At 46.5% G+C, this 21193-nt stretch overlaps 1 protein-coding gene across 2 annotated transcripts in view; it reads left to right on the top strand.

Annotated features, from left to right (window-relative positions):
* The window catches only part of mon2 (MON2 homolog, regulator of endosome-to-Golgi trafficking), a 108606-nt gene that overhangs the window by 32707 nt on the left and 54706 nt on the right, over positions 1-21193 (top strand). For both annotated transcript variants that reach the window (XM_056282728.1, XM_056282727.1), the window contains exons 4-11: positions 6333-6464; positions 7990-8119; positions 12390-12487; positions 13817-13942; positions 14778-14972; positions 16781-16905; positions 17331-17470; positions 18523-18676. In XM_056282728.1, coding sequence (XP_056138703.1) covers positions 6333-6464; positions 7990-8119; positions 12390-12487; positions 13817-13942; positions 14778-14972; positions 16781-16905; positions 17331-17470; positions 18523-18676 — 1100 coding nt within the window. The remainder of the gene's footprint in view (positions 1-6332; positions 6465-7989; positions 8120-12389; positions 12488-13816; positions 13943-14777; positions 14973-16780; positions 16906-17330; positions 17471-18522; positions 18677-21193) is intronic.

Below are 21193 nucleotides of genomic sequence, written 5' to 3'. Positions count from 1 at the left end.
TTTAAATACTTGGGGTCAACTGTCCAAAGTAACGGGGGGTGCAGAAGAGGTGAAGAAGAGAGTGCAGGCAGGGTGGAGTGGGTGGAGAAGAGTGTCAGCAGTGATTTGTGACAGAGGGGTACCAGCAAGAGTTAAAGGGAAGGTTTACAAGATGGTAGTGAGACCAGCTATATTATATGGTTTGGAGACAGTGGCGCTGGTGAAAAGACAGGAGGTGGAGCTGGAGGTGGCAGAGATGAAGATGATAAGATTTTCATTGGGAGTGATGAAGAAGGACAGGATTAGGAACGAGTATATTAGAGGGACCGCTCAGGTCTGACGGTTTGGAGACAAAGCAAAGAGACAAGATTGAGATTGTTTGGACACGTGTGGAGGAGAGATGCTGAGTATATTGGGAGAAGGATGCTGAAGGATTTCAGTTTAGGATTAGTACTGGTGCTGGGATTCTGAGGCCTGTAAATAGCCCAGCGGGAGTCAGACCTGTGATCATAGCGCTGTCAAAGCCAGCGCCCTGAAGCCACTTCATAACTGCTGTGTTAATACACCATAAAATAGCGATCTATTGTTATCAAACACTCACCCAGCGTTCACCCGTTTTGGGATGTCAGGGGCTTATATAAGCCGGCATATGTGGGTTTTAAAGCTCTCCTTAGGAAGGTTCAGTTTTTCAAACTGCCACAGCAGCAAATTAGCAGTCGTTATGAAAGTAGAGGGTGAGCTGCCCTCAGTAAAGGCACAATTACAAACACGTGTTTTGTGTAAATGCTTAAAAGTTGCTTTTGAAGTGTCTGTTTTCAGGTCAAGTGGGAGAAAATTCCACAGTTTAGGACTGTACACACAAAACCCTGCTCCACAGTGAGTCTGATGCCCCTTTTCCACTACTGGCTCGACTCAACTCGCCCTTTTTTCATTTTCCATTACTGGAAAGTACCGGCATTTTGGTAACTGTTACCACTGTTCTGGTACCACCTTTGTCGAGGTTCCAAAAAAAAACTGGAGCCTGTACCAAAATCAATGCAGACCTCTGATTGGTCAGAGAAACACGTCACTGGGTCATCATGGGATATCACCCGGCATTTTTAAATATCGAAGCGGAGTTATCTTAGAAGTACATTTTGAAATTGAAAACCAGGCATCGCTATGACAACCAGCTACATTGAGGGGGGTACTGTTAGGATAATGGAAAACGACACAGAAGCGAGTCGAGTCGAGTTGAGCCGGTCCCGTGCAGTGGAAAAGGGGCGTTAGTTTGTGTTCTTGGAATAAACCGGAGAAGATTGTCTGTTGGTCTGAGGGTTCTACCAGAACCATATTTATTCAGCATGTGATGATTATAGACTGCTGCAAGTGTGTTAAAAGATTTAAAAATAAGTCCAAGGGTTTTAAAATCTACCCAATGACTAAGTGACAGCCAGGGAAGAGGTTTCAGAATAAAAAGTGATGTGACATTTTGTCTCTGTTCCTGTTAGTGCACTCTTCCCTCAGACTTCTGGACCTGTTGAAACTGTCTTATGATGTTCTTGAGCAATCCTGACAGCGATGCATTGCAATAGTCCAGCCTGCTGTTAACAAATGCATGGACCGATTTCTAACCCTCATGTGGGGGGAGGAAAGGCTTAACCTTTGAGGTGTTTTTTGTGACCGTCTCACAGTCAATTATGACTAAACGAATAAATCGATACATAAAAGAATATTGAAAAAAATCCTTTCATAGGGGTAAATGAATGTGGCAGTTTTTTTTCTTGTATCTCTGTTTGTAAATGCGGTCCCTGTCTGCACAGGAAAGTCGGAGTCTATTGCCCTTGTAGTTTATTGTGTAGTATAGTCCGAATCAGAAACACTTTGTCATTTCGTTTCATGCACTTGTGCACATGAAATGAAACGAAACATCATTTCCCCCAGCCCACAGCAGTGCAACACAAAGACAAAAACACATATCCAAAAACTACAAGAACACACATATCCAAATTAACACACATATCTAAACTAAAAAAAAAAAACACCATCCAGGAGAATGAACGCCAGCCAGGATGACTGTCGGAACTGCCGGTCTGCATGGGCTGGCAGTTAGCTTAGCCTGTCCCGCTTCTGCGTCCTGTCAGACCGTCCTCGGTGTTTCCTCTTCGGGCACAGCTTTGGTCAGGGCCGTGGTCCCTGGGCCCGCAGGATGCAGCAGACCAAGCTCCCTCAACCAATGCAACGCCAGCTCTCCCAGCCAGACACCTTCGACACACCTCCCTGCACCCCACATAACAACACTAAAAACACAGTCAAGGCCAGGCGAGGCCGCCACCAGACCGCCCTTGGTGTTATTGGAACTGCCAGTCTGCATGGGCTAGCAGTTAGCTTAGCCTGTCCCGCTTCCGCGTCCTGTCAGACCGCCCTCTTCTTTCCTCTTCGGGCACAGCTCCAGGCAGGGCCGTGGTCCCTGGGCCCACAGGATGCAGCAGACCAAGCTCTCCCAGCCAATCCAGCGCCAGCTCTCCCAGCCATCAAACAAAGACAAAACTTAGACGTGGACAAAGACGCTGCATGGATGGTACTGGGTGAGGCCGCCACAAACAGGAATTCGCGCTGCCATCTTCCCACACTGGAAGCGGAAGATGCAGTAGCGGAAGATGCAGCGGAATGCATGACGTTGGGCATGAACGCACACTTGTGGCTTCAAAAAAGGCTCTTCCGAAACCCATTTGGGGATGTCACAGACGCTTCGTCCATATATAATTTTTTACATTTATTTCTGATTTTTCCCTTTTTCTCCCAATTTAGTGGCCAATCGATTCCTATTTTAGTTCAAACACCACCCTCGTACTGCATGTGTTCACCAACTGCATCTCTCCGGCCGGCAGTCTCGAAGGAGACGCCTCCCCACTTTGGTGACAAGGCGAATCCAGGCCGAACCACTGCTTTTTCCCAAAGCACACACACAGAGGAACACAAGGAACACAAGCCGACTCTGCCCCCCTCCCGAAGACAGCGTTGCCAATTATTGCTGCTTTATCGAGTCCGCCCATAGTCGGATCTGACGAGACCGGGGCGCGAACTCCGGTCTCCGGTGTGCAACTGCATCGACACAAAGCCGATGCTTAGACCGCTACACCACCGCGGACCCGCTTTGTCCATATTTTGTTGAGTTTAGCTAGTGTACTCAATAATCAAGTCTCAATTCAGTGGTGATATACTTCTTACCTTTTTACAAGGTTATTACCTTGTTCTTGTGCTGTAACCGGCGAGTTTTCAGGACTTCTGCAGGCAATAAACAAACACACCTGGTCCCAACCACGGGTATGGTCATACCTCCAGAGAGACTCCCTTGCCGCCACGTGTCAGCAACCTTCAGCCCTCTCAGCAGACCTGAGACCGAAGCTTTCAAATCCAGCCCAAGGCTCCAGCAGGACAAAAGCAGAGCACAGCTTTTCGATCGTACCGTCTCGCCTTGGAGGAGGAAAATGTCTTACTCTCTGCTACGGGGAGGATTTGGTCACATTTAATCTCGTTTGCAGTCACCTCACAGCAAGAAGGTCCTGGGTTCGAGCTCCGGGGTAGTCCACCCTTGGGGGTCGTCCTCTGTTCTCCCCGTGTCTGCGTGGGTTTCCTCCGGGGGCTCCGGTTTCCTCCCACAGTCCAAACACATGAGTGTGTGTGTGTGTGTGTGTGGGCGCCCTGTGCAGGATAAGCAGTTTGGATAATGGATGGATGAATGAATAATTGCTTTTGGTCCTGAGGTAGGCAAGGCACACCTGAACTGATGTGGACTTTAATTCTGTCTTTAATAGAAGAGAAGACCCTGGTTGTACCACTTATTAGCAGTGTGGCTTCATGAAAGACAAGACCTGCAAGAAGGCAGACAGTACATTGAATAAGCCCATTTATATTCTCATAATCCTGACTTCAGTCTCCATCCTCAGAACAGACCTCTCGTGACAGGGCAACACACCTTTTAGCCAAATCCTGCAAATCTGCAGAAGCTAGAATGAAAGATGTATTACCGATGACTTGTTTTCATCAACTGGATTTTTCAAATTTCATACGTTGGCTTTTCCCGGTGGCTGATTTTACAGTTGTGCATAGTTACCAAATGAATGTCACAATGAATCCATAACCATCGGACCAGAAGCCAAACAACCGAGAGGCCGCCAGGCCGCAGAAGCCCCGGGGAGGGAAAGTTGAAACCTGTTTAGTTTTGAGAGGCTCTGGAGGGAAGTGTTGAGGACAGTCATGGCCTGCAACATGAGACTGGAGCCCGTGGAATCAGACTCACTGTATCTACAGAGAGAATAATCCTCCTCTAGGGGATTTGAAAATCAAACTGAAAATATCCAACCAACAGACGTTTAGTGGCACCAGAGAGGAGAATTAAAGACAGCATGGCACACAGATAGAAGACCTGGCATCCCAAGCAGAGGGACAGACATAGGCATACAGCTGGAGGTGGGCTGCACGTATTGCCCATCAGTCAATCCGTCAATTTCAAACACTTTTGAGAACCAGATGAAAAAGGGAAGCAACACTTCCACATATAATAAAAACTAAGGATGTGGGCGTCCGGGTAGAGAAGCCGTCTATTCTGTTGCCTACCAACACGGGGATCGATGGCTCGAATCCCTGTGTTACCTGCGGGTGGGAAGCCGGATGTGGGTATGTTTCCTAGTTGCTGCACTAGCGCCTCCTCTGGTTGGTCGGGGCGCCTGTTCAGAGGGAGGGGGAACTGAAGGGAATAGCGTGATCCTCCCACGTGCTACGTCCCCCTGGTGAAACTCCTCACTGTCAGGTGAAAAGAAGCAGCTGGCGACTCCACATGTAAGGGAGGAGACATGTGGCGGTCTGCAGCCCTCCCCGGATCGGCAGAGGGGGTGGAGCAGAGACCGGGACAACTTGGAAGAGTGGGGTAATTGGCTGGATACAAAAAAAAGAAAAATATCCCATTTTTTACTGCTGACACTGATTCCAAGTACAATCAGCATTACTCTTGCTTAACTGTGCAGACTTAGACCAGTCCATCAGCTTGGGGTCAGTGGGCAAAGTAATTGATACAGAATCAGGTTTTAACATCGGTAACAAAGTACGGGCCTCCGTGTGCCGAAAACGCCGTGACTCAAACCCTGTTGCTTTTACTTACGATACCTTACTTCTGCCTTTCGGTGTCAGATTTTAGCCTTGGGTAAAATCTCCAATACCAAGTCTCCGTTTTAACCTGGCACCGACACCATCGGTACCGGGCTGAGCATGTATGTATGTGTGTACTTGATGTGATTGTGGCAGTCAGCGGTGTGGTGGCAGGATCAGAGCCCCGGTCTGGAAATGCCAGAACGGAAAACGGCGTTGGACGTGGACAAGTTCTGGGTTCTCTGACCGGAACCGTGTGAGGTAAAAACAGCAGTTGCTCAAGTGCAGGCAGGAGGTGCTGCGTGAAGAGGAGTTTGGTCTCCATCTGCATCGTTCAGCGTGACCTGAGACAGGACAGAAGGACAGAGACTGTCGGTCCCAGTCCCCGTCAGCGGACTCTCCCCGTCCCCGTCAGCGGACTCTCCCAGTCCCCGTCCCCATCAGCAGACACAATGTGAGCTAGCAGCCCCGTTTTGACAATGATGAGACCCCACAATGCAATCACCCCTGAGAAGCAGGACCAGCTGCTCTCCACTGTCTGCAATTGTGTGTGTGTGGGTGTGTGTGTGTGTGTGTGTGTGTGTGTGTGTGTGTGTGTGTGTGTGTGTGTGTGTGTGATTTCAGGCATCACTGTCACTCCAGTAATTAGCTCTACTGGAGCCATCAGGGGGAAGGGCTTTGCTCAAGGGCACATAAGCAGTACTTGTTGAGGGAGTAGAAAGTGAGAATCAGGGCGCCTGTTCAGGGGGAGGGGGAACTGGGGGGAGTGGCGTGATCCTCCCACACGCTACGTCCCTCTGGTGAAACTCCTCACTGTCAGGTGAAAAGAAGCGTCTGGCGACTCCACATGCATCTGAGGACGCGAACCCGGATCTCCGGCTCCACGGGCGACTGCGCTAACCAGTCGACGAAAGAGTCCGACCAAAAGGGTCTGTAGCCCTCCCCGGATCGGCAGAGGGGGGTGGAGCAGCCACCGGGATGGCTCAGAAGAATGGGGTAATTGGCCGGATAGAATTGGGGAAAATCCAAAAAAAGGAAAAGAGAGAATCGTGTTCACCTATGACATCTTTCAAAACCGCTGATTTTCTGATCACAAGCCTGTCCAACACCGCTCCTCTGGAGCTTATAATGTAATGTGTGTTCTAATGAAGAATTTTGTGCTTTCTTGTGTGTGTGTGTCTGCGTGTGTGTCTGCATGGGCGTGTGTGCATGCTCGCCCTCTGCAGGTGGCAGCAGGGAACATCATCAACATGCTCTGGCAGCTGATGGAGAACGGCCTGGAGGAACTCAAACTCCTACAGACGGTTCTGGTTCTGCTCACCACCAACACCGTGGTACATGACGAGGTTCTGTCCAAGGTACTAGACCCCACTGAGCATGCTAGCGCCCTCCATTTTAATATGCTGTCTGTTTTGACCCCGTTATATCCAGTCACACACACACGCAACAGACACACAAACGTCATCACAAGATCGGTTCCTCACAGCGTCCACGTAACTCAGAACCATCTGTTTTCATTCTCTCCCTTTCCTCCAAGTCTGCCTCTGTTTTAGTTTAAGTCCCATAACTCTTTTTATTTTGCAATTCAGTACGTCGTCTCCATCTGTTCCCATTTTGAAACGGGACAAGCTATCTTTGTGTGTTAACTTAAAAAACTGACTGTTCGTTGTTCTGTTCAAGTAATTCAGCTACTTGTGATTTCGTTATGCCCTCACTGAGTTGTTCTTCAAATGTCAAGTTTTCTTCATCTTTAAGTTTATTCACAATTTATTCTAAAGTTAATATTATATTAATATTATAGATTTTCTTTTTTTTCTTCTTTATTGTCTTTTATCTGTGAAGCACTTCAAGAGCTGTCTCTGCAGATGGGGAGCGCTATACAAACTCAATTTATTATTATTATTGTTATTATTATTATCACAAAACAGCAAATACCAGGAGCTAATCAACATTGGCCAGTGCCTCTGTCTACTACTACTACTACTGCGTGAATGAGAGGGAGGACAGTGGAATGGTGAGGATGCAAGGAGTAGAGGTGATGAAGGCGTATGAGTTTAAATACTTGGGGTCAACTGTCCAAAGTAACGGGGACAGGATTAGGAACGGAGGTGGAGCTGGAGGTGGCAGAGATGAAGATGATAAGATTTTCATTGGGAGTGATGAAGAAGGACAGGATTAGGAACGAGTATATTAGAGGGACAGCTCAGGTTGGACGGTTTGGAGACAAAGCAAGAGAGACAAGATTAAGATGGTTTGGACATGTGTGGAGGAGAGATGCTGGGTATATTGGGAGAAGGATGCTGAATATGGAGCTGCCAGGGAAGAGGAGAAGAGGAAGGCCAAAGAGGAGGTTTATGGATGTGTTGAGGGAGGACATGCAGGTGGCTGGTGTCACAGAGGAAGATGCAGAGGACAGGAAGAGATGGAAACGGATGATCCGCTGTGGCGCCCCCTAACGGGCGCAGCCGAAATTAGTAGTAGTAGATGGAAAATATATAGCATGGTGTTACACTATGTTACCTGGCATACTTCAGTTCTTCATTTAGTGTACTAAGTAATATACTACTCACACTCAATATTGTGTATAAATTGAGCTTTAGATGTGTTTTATATTGTGTTTCCCATTTTTAGCCTGCATCCTGTAACAGGGATTAATCAGTGTTGCATAATTTTATTTTTGTAACTTGCAGTGACTGAAAATAAAACTTTTCCCCCCCAAGCTCCACATCTGGTGCTTGGGGGGTAAAGAGCATCCCTGCTGGGGTTTGAGTACAAGTGTAGTGGTGTTTAACAGGCATGCGGTGTGAGACGGGGAGATTTTGTGCGACTGCTATATTAGAGCACATCGTTCATGTTGTTTGTCAACGCTCTCCCCTTTCCCAGGCGATCGTGCTGTGCTTCCGTCTGCACTTCACCAAGGACAACATCACCAACAACACGGCGGCTGCCACCGTCAGGCAGGTGGTCACCGTAGTCTTTGAGAGGATGGTGGCCGAAGATGAGCGCTTCAAAGGTTAGAGGCCGCTGCCGAGTCCTGTGTGTTCTTTTAGTGATAAAATATATATGTGTGTGTTTGTTTGTGTGTATGTGTGTTGGCCGGGATTTATCAAGAGGTTGTGGGAGTCTAAAGTTTTTATACAGAAGTGAGATGCCAGTTCATATTCACAGGAAGTTGTGTATGCTATGGGCTCTTCGCTAAGCCTGACGTGTGGTGCTGGTGGACAACAGTCCGTTGACAGAGTCTGTTCAGAAAATGACAGGAATCGAGAGAATTTGGGGATTAAGTCTCCATTCAACGGCAGTTAAATTCTTAGAACTACACTTTGCAATCTTTTATAAATGAATTAAGTGTTCTTGAGTTTATACACAAATAATTGCACACGTTGGTGTTCCAATACACCAAAACATGTATGGAGGAGGCATGTGGTAGTCTGCAGCCCTCCCCGGATCAGCAGAGGGGGTGGAGCAGCGACTGGGACGGCTTGGAAGAGTGGGGTAATTGGCTGGGTGCAACAGTTGTTTCTACCTCTTCACACCTACTCTCTTCTCAAAGCTCATTCCAGAAAACAAAAGTTTGGCATGTTGTGTACAGAAATCAGCCAAAATGTCCTACCCCTAACACAACAGCATGAGAAAGGAGGTGGAGTTGCCATTTTGTTTAATGATTTGCTCCAATACAAGAAGATATCTTGTGAAAATTTAGCTTCTATTGAATATATGGCTCTTCAGTTGAATTCCTCTTCTCCAGTTACATTTCTAAATATCTATAGGCCACCTAAATAAATACAATGCAAACTTGTTTGATGACACTTTTTGATGACACTCTGGACTTAATTATCTCCAAGGGTCTGAACATTTCTAAGGTTGTGGTGACTGATGTCGCTCTCTCCGATCATTCCTGTGTTTTCTTTGAGAGTACTATCTCTACACACAAATGCTCAAACAGAGGTAGTCAGAAAACAGCATATCCCTGAAAACACCAGTGAAATATTTATTCAGGCGTTCTCTTCCACACCCACCCTCTCTCGAGTCTCAGTCAATGAGCTTGTAGATAATTTTAATTCTAAAATTACAGATGTTACTGATGCCATTGCACCCACTAAGGTGAAGGTGGTCTCTGGTAAGAAAAGATCTCCATGGAGACGTGCCAAGCTGTTCAGAATAGAAAAAAAAGTGTTGTAAAGCTGAAGGCAGGTGGTGAATAAAAAAATCTTACTGTTGACATTTGTAAAGAGAGACTGCACATTTCTAATTTGGAACTGAGAAATGCAAGGCAGTACGACTTCTTTGACATCATTGCCAGAAACAATAATAATGTATATGCCTTGTTTGCTACTGTTGACAGGCTAACAAACCCCCCCTGTGACAGTAGCCTCTGAATTTCTATCTGCCAGGTCCTGCAATGATTTTGCCTCCTTCTTCAATGACAAATTCAGAAAATTAGACAGGCAGTCAGTCCCTCCGTACTAGGTACAGGGCATGTGTTGTCCCTATGTGAACCTAAAATCAATTCAAATAGCATGACACAATTTGATCTCATTAACCATAAAAACTTGGAGGATATTATACATCTGAAATCCTCCTCCTGCTGCCTTGATATTCTGCCAATAGGCTTTCTCAAAAATGTTTCAAATTGCATGTCCTCAAATCTTCTACAAATTGTCAACACATCTCTTAGGTCTCTTCCCACGGGCCCTGAAAACTGCAGTCATCAAGCCACTCTCAAAAAAGGATGATACTTCACTAATGAACAATTGTAGTCCCATATCAAACCTCATGTTTATAAGTAAAATAATTGAAAAAGCTGTTTTCCAACAGCTCAATAACTTTTTGGCGCTAAACAAGTTTTGATGTCTTCCAGTCAGGATTTCAACCTACCACAGCACTGAGACTACTTTTGTTAAAGTCTTTAGTGACATCCGCTTAAACACAGACAGTGGCAGAATCTCAGTCCGGTATTGTTGGATCTCAGTGTTGCATTTGACACAGTCACCTACAACATATTAGTAGACTGATTGGAAAACTGGGTGGGACTTTCTAGCATAGCACTAAACTGGTTTGAATCCTACTTAAAGGACAGGGACTACTTTGTGTCTATAGGTACAGTGGTCCTTGAAAGTTTGTGAACACTTTAGAATTTTCTATATTTCTGCATAAACATGACCATAAATATGACACCAGATACTGAAAGCAAAGGGTCACATACTTTTGCTACTCACAGATACGTAATATTGGATCATTTTCCTCAATAAATAAATGACCAAGTATAATGTTTTTGTCTCATTTGTTTAATTGGGTTCTCTTTATCTACTTTTAGGACTTGTGTGAAAATCTGATGATGTTTTAGGTCATATTTATGCAGAAATATAGAAAATTCTAAAGGGTTCACAAACATTCAAGCACGACTGTAACTAATCTGAGCGTACAAAAATGACCTGTGGAGTTCCCCAAGGCTCCATTCTGGAGCCGCTTCTGTTTAACATCTATGTGCTCCCACTAGTTCAGATTATGGAAAACAACAAAATATGTTACCATAATTATGCAGACAACACGCAGATTTACATAGCCATATCATCAGGGGACTATAATCCCATGCAAGTACTGAGTAAGTGCATTGAACAAATTAATGATTGGATGTCTCAGAATTTTCTTCAATTAAACAAAAATAAAACTGAAGTATCTTTCTTTGGAGCCAAGGAAGAACAATTAAAAGTCAGCACTTAGTTACAATCAGTAATGTTAAAAACCACAAACCAAGCCAGAAATCTTGGTGTAGTCATTGACTCAGACCTGTATTTAGTTAGCAACATTAAGACAATTATAAAGTCAACCTACTATCACCTGAAGAATATATAAAGAATTAAAGGATTTATGTCTCAGCAGGATTTGGAAAACTTGTCCATGCATTTATCTTCAGTTGACTCAACTACTGTAATGGTGTCTTTACAGGTTTTTCTAAAAAACTGATCAAAAAGCTGCAGCTGATTCAGAACACTGCTGCTCGAGTCCATACTTAGACCAGAAAAGTGAATCACATCACTCCAGTTCTGAGATCGCTACGCTGGCTTCCTGTCTGTCAAAGAATTGATTTTAAAACTCTTCGTTTATAAAGCAGTGAATAGTGTAGGGCCAAAATGCATTTCTTTTTTTTTCTTTTTTTTGGGGGGGGGCTCCCCCCCTTTCCCCTCAATTGTATCCAGCCAATTACCCCACTCTTCTGAGCCGTCCCGGTCTCTGCTCCACCTCCTCTGCCGACCCGTGGAGGGCTGCAGACTACCACATACCTCCTCCTATACATGTGGAGGCCCCAGCCGCTTCTTTTCACTTGACAGTGAGGAGTTTCACCAGGGGGACATAGCGCGTGGGAGGATCACACTATTTCCTCCAGTCCCCCCCCCCCCCCGAACAGGCACCTCGACGAACCAGAGGAGGCGCTAGTGCAGCGACCAGGACACATATCCACATCCAGCTTCCCAACCGCAGACATGGCCAGTTGTGTCTGTAGGGACACCCAACCAAGCCGGAGGTAACACAGGGATTCGAACTGCTGATCCCTGTGTTGGTAGGCAACGGAATAGACCGCCACGCCACCCTTTGTCCCCAGCTGTGGACTCTCAGGGAAAATAGCTGTTTATAATTGCTTATTTTAATACATGAAGGATGCATCGCTTGTAGATTGGCTAAGGCAGCTTACTCTGAGACTCTTAGTCTTAGCAGCTTAGTCTGACTCCAATTCAAATGTCAGGAAACTACCTCCCTGTCAGACTCCTCCGTCTGCTAGCCCTCCTGTGAATTAGCAAAGGAGAGAAAAAGCGGAGGAGATAGGGAATGGCAGCCTTATCATGTAGGCGTAGAAGAACGATGGTTTCAGCCAACCTCTGCGTTTGTGTGTGTGTGTGTGTGTGTGTGTGCGCGCGCGCGCGCGCGTGCGTGCACATTCGCACCTTCCAGCATGACATTGTGCATGTCTGCATGTCACTTTGTTTGTTTGTCATTGTGCAACTGTTTTTGTTTTGTGTATGTTTTAATGGAACACAGCCGGCGCCCCTGGGGGCCCCTAGTCACAGCTGGCTCATATCTCTATTCCCCCCCCCACACACACACACACCCAAACCCCTAATCTATCATTCATTCTCTGTCCATCTATCCTTAACTCATAACCTCAAAACTACCTGTTTCCAACCCCTCCTCACGCTCTCTCTCTCTCTCTCTGTCTCTCTCTCTCATTGTCTCTCTTCCTCTCGGTGTTCGTATATCCTAATTCCTTTCTCTCTCACCCCCAGGAATTGTGGAGCAGCCTCCCCCTGTTCAGGGCAACACCAACCGGAGGTCCGTCAGCACTCTGAGACCGAGCGCCAAGGATGCCTACATGCTTTTCCAGGTACGGCCACCAGGGGGAAGCAGCCCTCCATGCCACCCAACGCCCCTTCCCTCTATGGCAGACAAGTCAGCTCATGTCTGTTCACGCGCAGATAGTGTTTAGGATTACTCTGTCAAATCACACACGTCTCTTTTTAACACGGAAACGGATTCCATGTCAGATGTCAACTCCAGCGGCTCTGTAACCCTCCCTTACTGACAAGCAGCGTATTATCCATCCATTATGCAAACCGCTTATCCTGCTGTCAGGGTCGTGGGGATGCTGGAGACTCTCCCAGCAGTCATTGGGCGGCATTATTATAGCAATATAATGACGAGAATGAGAAGAATATACAAATCTGTCTCCTTGCTGTAGTAAAGGTCAGCTGAAGTTGTTTTGCTCTTGAATAATTCACAGCAGGGGAAGTTCCCTGACATATCAGCCTCAACCTTTCTACCGGAGGGGCCATCTCTGTATTCACCAAATCTCCTTTATTGATACAAATGTAATTTCTTTCCTTTTTGTGCTTTTCTTTCAAAAGGCAAGAAACGGGAGAAGGTTTTTTTTTCCCTATCCTATTTATTTATTTATTTATTTATCTCAGAGCTGACGTTTAGAATTTTACATCTGTACTGATGGGTGGCGCAGTGGTTAGCGTGGTTGCCTCACAGCAAGAAGTTTCTGGGTTCGAGCCCTGGGGTAGTCCAACCTTGGGGGTCATTCTGGGTCGTCCTCTGTGTGGAGTTTGCGTGTTCGCCCCGTGTCTGCGTGGGTTTCCTCCGGGGGCTCCGGTTTCCTCCCACAGTCCAAAGACATGTAGGTCAGGTTAATCAACCATACTAAATTGTCCCTGGGTGTAAATGTGTGTGTGAGAGTTGGCCCTGTGATGGCCTGGTGGCATGTCCAGGGTGTCTCCCCACCTGCCGCCCAATTACTGCTGGGATAGGCTCCAGCATCCCTGCGACCCTGAGAGCAGGATAAGTGGTTTGGATAATGGATGGATGGGTGATGTATGAAGATATGTTGGCTTCAAACGACTGGTTGATGTGTTCTACAACTGTTCATGTTCCCCCGTGATCAGCCAAAGCCCAAAATGGGTAGAAATATTTAGTTTCCTTTTACAGATATCAGGTGTGTCTTCTGTTGCTCCAAATCCATGCTGCACCTCGCTATGACATTCCATACCATCACCCCCACCCCCCACCATACACACCATCACCCCCACCATACACACCGTCACTCCCACCCCCCACCATACAGATTCTTGACAGCTGCTGTTTCTGAGCCTCCGACGCATCTCTGACATTGTGCTTTGTTGAATCTGTATCCTATTGTCTGTGTGTCGTTTAGGACCTTTGCCAGCTCGTGAATGCCGACGCCCCCTACTGGTTGGTGGGGATGACAGAGATGACGAGGACTTTTGGACTGGAGCTGCTTGAGTCGGTCCTCAATGACTTCCCTGGAGTCTTCCTACAGGTATGCAAAACAAGCACACAACTACGGGTACGCACAAAAATACACACACCTACAGGTACTTACAAAAATACACACACTTACGGGTACATACAGAAATACACACACTTACAGGTACATACAAAAATAAACACAACTATGTACTGAAAAATTCACCTAGAGGTATGCACAGAAATACCCACACTTATAAATATACACACAGCTACAGGTACACACAGATTTCTATCAAACCTTTGTTTATTCAATTATTGCCCTTACCCAGTTCAACCACTCCAGGGTCTGGAAGAGCTGGAGTCTGTCCCAAAACAATCAAGCATAAATAGTGAAGGAATCAATAAATGAATGAAAGGATGATTGCTTCCCCCCCCCCCCCCATTTCAAACCTTCAGACTGTTCTTACAGTTATTCTACCCAGCAGGCCTTTCTTTTGCGGGCTGTCTTTGGATCATAATAATACAATAGGTACAAGCTGCAGTCCTCTCATCATGAACTCTCATGTGTTGTCTTGAAAGTTTTCCTGAAAGCGGGAACGGTAACGGGAGAAAACAAGGCTAACTAGCTCCCTGGGTACCACAAGAGTTAGTCCAGAAACTAATAAAGCACAGTTTGCAATGCCTCATGGGAACTGGAACCGTTGTAGCCATAGCACACCTTTGGCCAATCAGAATGCTGAAGTTGCCCCTCATGCACCTTACAGTACACCAGATAATGGAATTTCATATGATGTTGGATAAACTATGATGTCATCTGTTTTAACGTGTGTCTTGGCTTGCCTGCACCTCATTTGACACTGCCATCTCTCCTCCCCCTCCTGTTTTTTCCACCTCCCCCCCTGCAGCACCAGGAGTTCAGCTTCCTGCTGAAGGAGCGTGTGTGTCCTCTTGTCATCAAGCTCTTCTCCCCCAACATCAAGTTCCGTCAGGGCAGCAGCAGCGCGGCATCGCCGGCACCGGTGGAGAAGCCCTACTTTCCCATCTGCATGAGGCTGCTGCGCGTGGTCTCCGTCCTGATCAAGCACTTCTACAGCCTGCTGGTGAGACGCCCGAGCTGACAGGGTTACATTGATCTGGTCTGATTGGAAATGGCGGCACGGTGGCGCAGTGGTTAGCGCGGTCGCCTCACAGCAAGAAGGCTCTGGGTTTGAGCCCCGGGGTAGTCCAACTTTGGGGGTTGTCCCGGTCATCCTCTGTGTGGAGTTTGCATGTTCTCCCCATGTCTGCGTGGGTTTCCTCCGGGTGCTCCGGTTTCCTCCCACAGTCCAAAGACATGTAGGTCAGGTGAATCGGCATTACTAAAATGTCCCTAGGTATGAATGTGTTTGTGTGTCGGCCATGTGTGATGGCCTAGTGGCCTGTCCAAGGTGTCTCCCCGCCTGCCGCCCAATGACTGCTGGGATAGGCTCCAGCATCCTCGTGACCCTGAGAGCAGGATAAGCGGTTTGGATAATGGATGGATGGATGGATGATTGGAAATGGGATTGAATTGATAGTAATGTTGAATTACTTTGACACCGTTTAAAGGGAAACAACCATGCAGAATTCCCGTGTGTCCTGGAAATTTATGTAGTTTTCGAGTCATGGTGAACCTCTGGAAAATGATCATGTTGGATTATTGTAAATGTACATCATAAAGTTGTGTTTTTACCACTGAGATTGTTTTTGCCCACTGAGATTGGATATTTCCAGCATATCATTTAAGCCAGAGTGCATGTTTCTAACCGCCACTGAGACTGAGGCTTGAAGTTTGGTGTATGTGAAGTGAAAAGCTAAAAATCGCACAGCCATGTCGGCGTCCAGGTAGCGTAGCATTCTATTCCATTGCCTACTAACACAGGGATCGCTGGTTTGAATCCCCGTGTTACTTCCGGCCTGGTTGGGCGTCCCTACAGACACAACTGGCCATGTCTGCGGGTAGGAAGCCGGATGTGGGTATGTGTCCCGGTCGCTGCAGTAGCGCCTCCTCTGGTCGTCAGGGCGCCTGTTCGGGATGGGGGGGATATTGTGATCCTCCCAGACGCTATCGAAGGAGACATGTGGTAGTCTGGAGCCCTGCCCGGATCGGCAGAGGAGGTGGAGCAGCAACCGGGACGGCTCGGAAGAGTGGGGTAATTGGCCAAGTATAGTTGGGGAGAAAAAAAGGGGGGGAGGATCCCCCAAAAAATTGCACAGCCCGTTTAGTCAGTGTTGTCCTTGAAAATAATTACTTAAAAACAGCAAGAGCCCCATCATCATTTTGACATTTTCTCTTTATTTAGATATGCTGTAGGGAAAGTAGTAGTAGTGGTAGATACGCTGTAGGGAAAGCTCTCCATCAGCAACCATTATACTGAGCAGTCTTTTCATGTGAAGATGGGCTGCATTGTATAAGAAAATGTGAACAACAACACAATATACAGTTGTATAAGCCCAAAACATTCTAAAGGACACCAGCCACCACGCTGATGTTCTGTTCTCACTCCTAAAAGACGCTACCAGAGGATCACATCACACACCAGCCGTCTCGGTGACAGTTTCTTTCCACAGGCAGTCAGGTTGCTGAACAGCCGACGCACCCATATGCACCTCACATTGTTGTGGTATGGTGTGCTGTATAATGAGTATATAATGTATGAATCCATTCTGTACATAGTCTATGTAGGTCTGTAGTGTTGTCCTTTCTTTTTTTGGAGGGGGGGTTGTCCTTTGCCCTTGTGTCCCTTAAAGCAGAGAGATCCAGAGAACCAGAATGTCACTGTGTTCTAATGCACATGACAGTAAAGTTGAACTTGAATGACTCCAGCGAACATGAAAACACACCTTTGTGGACCAGTGAAGGACGTGTTTGTGTGTGTGTGTGTCGTAGGTGACGGAATGTGAGATCTTCCTGTCTCTACTGGTGAAGTTCCTGGATGGCGAGAAGCCCCAGTGGCTGAGGGCGGTGGCCGTGGAGTCGGTCCACAGGCTGTGTGTGCAGCCGCACCTGTTAAGGTAAACACACAATTGTAGCTCCAACAACACCAACACAAACGTTACCTGCTGTCGTCCGGGGAGAGTTTCCGTCTTATTGTGGAGACGAAATTAACTCTTCTTCCTGTGATCAACCGTGACGATAACCTGGGAAGGTCGTCAGGTGGTCCCATGTCTTGCTGAATGGTTCCTGGTGGGTTTCCCATCCGCAGTAGTTTGGGAATGTCACTGGATAGTCTTTGTGTCCTGTGGTGTGCAGCTAATCATAACAAAGACATGAAGCCTCTCGTCTGGTTGATGTCAATTTGGCACGCCAGTTGGGGGGGGGGTCCTTGCTGCAAATTAACAGACTTGTATTTTCCTGTTTGAGTTTGGCTGATTCTGGACGTACCTTTACCACCACTTGTGAATCTACAACTTATCTGTTGTTGTGCCTGTCCGCACAGGTCCTTCTGCCAGTCATATGACATGAAGCAGCACTCCACCAAGGTCTTCAGAGACATCGTCAATGCCTTGGGCTCCTTCATCCAGTCCCTCTTCATCGTACCCAACGCAGGAAACCCTGCAGCCGCCAGCATACCTCCCGGTCAGTCCATATGACAAACAGGCTAACCAAAGCCCCCGCTGAGTTCCACTTCAGCGTACTCATGTTAGTGAGCTTAATTAGCCTGCTGATAGGAAAGATTTTCCAAAAATGTGCGTTTAGACCTAGCAGCTCTTTTTTTCTGCAGTTGTACCTCCAAATTCACTTTCAAAAATATTCATGAAGCTCATAGGAAACTTGTGGCTTTACCAACAACCAGGCCAAGCTAAACCTGAGGCTTAGACGAGAGTGTTTTGAATATAGACCTGAAACTAAGATTATTCCTGTCATGTACTAAAGTATAATGTTGCTCTGAGATGGAAGAGCCAGTTTGTTTTATTTTTTATTTTCTATAAATATAGTCTGATTTACAATATCAAGCAGTTTGCGATGCAGACCGTCAGGTTAGTCAGACGCAGAGGCCCCTGCTGCCGATCGACCCGGTCCCGGCTCTGTTCTGTCCTGGCCCCACAGTGGTGGAATGAACTCCCCGCTGACGTCAGGACAGCGGAGTCACTGCCCATCTTTCGGCGCAGGTTGAAAACTCACCTCTTTAAGAACTGCTACCCTGTTACTTGTTCTTAGCACTTATTGTATTCACTCATTTAAAAAAAAAACTCTTTCTTGCACTTTTACTTTAGCACTGGTTTTGCTCTTAGATGCTTGTTTAGGTGCACTTATGACCTCTGATGACTAGTAGTTCTCCTGATTTCCTACGTTAAATGCGCTTATTGTAAGTCGCTTTGGATAAAAGCATCACATAAATGACTGAAATGTAATGTAATGTAATATGGGCCTTGAAGATCATGATAGATGACCATATAGTTGTGTAAATCTTACCCAGTTTTATTCATAAAGTTTAAACCTTCAGCAAAAAAAATGCATAAAGTCAAAGTTGTCACAGTTTGACCTGTGATCAGTCACTTCCTGGTCGCCTCATGAAGGAAGGTGGTACCTGTATATATGTCAATGACAATCTAGAAAACATCACGAAATAGACTGACCAAATGTGTCCCTTTGTCTTAACTCCCCGCTTTCCCTCTCCATCTCTGTAGGTGGTTCAGGCTCGGGTGTCCAGGGGGCGGTCCAAGGTGGTCCTGGGGCAGGAGGTGTTGGTGGGGGTCTGACCACCCAGGCTGCCTTTGAGTATCGGGGTACCTGGATCCCCCTCATGACTGTCAGTGTACAGGGCAGCGCCAAGGCCACCTAGTGAGTACACACACACACACACACACAACCAACCTACCTGTATTGTCTGTCTGTGTCTCTATATTCTGTCTGTTGTCTTTATTTCCATCTGTGTGCATCTATCTCTTGAGTCGTTCTTTGTCTGACTAGCTGTGTGTCTGTACCCATATCTTTGTCTATTTGTCTGCCTGTCTGTACCTGTTAGTGATGCGCAGGTCGACCCGTGGGTCGGACGGGTTCAAGTAAGCTGACTAGAAAATATCACGGGTTCGGGTGGGCGGGTCACAAAATGACAAAGCCGCTTTCAGAGTAACTTACAAATAACTTAAAGAGACACATTGTGCAATAGGCTGTGCAGTACTAGTCTGCCTCTTCCCTCTCTCTCTTCCCCTCTCTTTTTTCCTCTCTCTGTCACTCTCTTTCTCTCTCTTCCCCTCTCTCTGTCACTCTCTCTCTCTCTTCCCCTCTCTCTGTCACTCTCTCTCTCTCTTCCCCTCTCTCTGTCACTCTCTCTCTCTCTTCCCCTCTCTCTGTCACTCTCTCTCTCTCTTCCCCTCTCTGTCACTCTTTCTCTCTCTTCCCCTCTCTCTGTCACTCTCTTTCTCTCTCTTCCCCTCTCTCTGTCACTCTCTTTCTCTCTCTTCCCCTCTCTCTGTCACTCTCTCGTCCCCTCTCTTGCTTCCTCTCTCTCTTCCTCTCTGTCACTCTCTCTCTTCCTCTCTCTCTGTCACTCTCTCTCTTTCAAACACACATGCACGGAAGCAGCTTTATCGTCAGTTTATGATTGTGGTTTTGGTCAGTGTAGGAGTGTTGAGGCTTCACCTGTGAGTTTTTTCCCCTAAGTGGTGTCCGTAGCGGTTGTTTACACCGCCAAAGTACCTGTTTTGGTCAGAATTAAGCTGTGTGTGTGTGCGCGCGGGCGGGCCCGCGCGTTGGGGAACAAGAGGTTTGCCCTGGGGGCAGTGTGAATTGGGGAGGGGGGGCAGTGTTTCCTGTGGAACCAGAGGTACCCCCCCCCACACACACACACACACAGCAGACCTGTTGTTAACATGCATTAATAGACCTTTTTAAGGCGGTCTAGCGTGCCAGTTAAACAGAATGTACATTTCCGTCTCTTTAATTGAGTAAATTCTACAATATAATCATGCTACTTAACACGTTGTTGTTCTGGATTACTTATCTAAAGTGTTACTGTCCTATTTCAGTCACTGCAGGTGTTCATGTGTTAAGTTTCAAGGACAAATTGTATTTTGCAGTAACCGTAAGTGCCAGAAGACGGCATTTATATATTATATAGCTGCAATTGATGTTTCATTTATTTATTTATTTTTTAAATACATTTATTTATTTTTACCCTTCTCTCCCCAATTGTACTTGGCCAATTACCCCACTCTTCCTAGTCATCCTGGTCGCTGCTTCACCCCCTCTGCTGAGCCGGGGTCCGGGGAGGGCTGCAGCCTACCACATGCCTCCTCCGATACATGTGGAATCGCCAGCCGCTTCTTTTAACCTGACAGTGAGGCGTGTTGCCAGGGGGATGTAGCATGTGGGATGATCACGCTGTTCCCCCCCAGTTCCCTCTCTCCCCCGAACAGGCGCCCCAACTGACCAGGGGAGTTGCTAGTGCAGCAACCAGGACTCACCCACATCCGGCTTCCCACACACAGACACGGCCAATTGTTTCTGTAGGTATGCATGACCAAGTCGGAGGTAACACGGGGATTCGAACTGGCGATCCCTGTGTTGGTAGGCAATGGAACAGACTGCTACGCTACCCAGATGCTTTATTTTCAAATCTTTATTAAACATTTTCACATAAAAACAGGCGTTTTCATTGTTAAACACACCTTCAAATCATTCCAAGCAGCATACTTGAGAAAAAAAGAGAAGAAATAAAAAAACTATAAGTTAAATTAACTTAAACTTTAAGGAGGTTTTATCAATATATAACGTAAATAATTCAGAGTCTTAAGACATCCATCTTTTCCAGTTTTTTTTTAAATGCCACAAAACTTGGAGCAACTTCAAAAAAATCTACACTTGTCTATATGAAATTCACCCATAATCAAGATATCCATCCATTATCCATCCGTTATCCATCCATTATCCAAAGCGCTTTTCCTGCTCTCAGGGTGTGTGTAATCAAGATATTACTACACAAAATGTAACATGACAGATGGGTTCAAGGTGGAGGTGGGATTACATCAAGGATCGGCTCTGAGCCCTTTCTTGTTTGCAGTGGTGATGGACAGGTTGACGGATGAGGTCAGGCAGGAGTCTCCGTGGACTATGATGTTCACGGATGACATTGTGATCTGTAGCAAGAGTAGGGTGCAGGTGGAGGAGAGCCTGGAGAGGTGGAGGTATGCACTGGAGAGAAGAGGAATGAAAGTCAGTAGGAGCAAGATGGAATACCTATGTGTGAATGAGAGGGAGGACAGTGGAATGATGAGGATGCAAGAAGTAGAGGTGACTACTGAAGAATATTGTCTATATGAGCAATATATACGTATATACAATTTTGTTTTAAAATCA

This window comes from Lampris incognitus, chromosome 6, assembly GCF_029633865.1.
Source record: "Lampris incognitus isolate fLamInc1 chromosome 6, fLamInc1.hap2, whole genome shotgun sequence".
NCBI classification, from domain to species: Eukaryota; Metazoa; Chordata; class Actinopteri; order Lampriformes; family Lampridae; genus Lampris; species Lampris incognitus.
The sequence above is the reverse complement of the archived record's forward strand: the minus strand, read 5'-3'. Positions and strand labels throughout refer to the sequence as shown.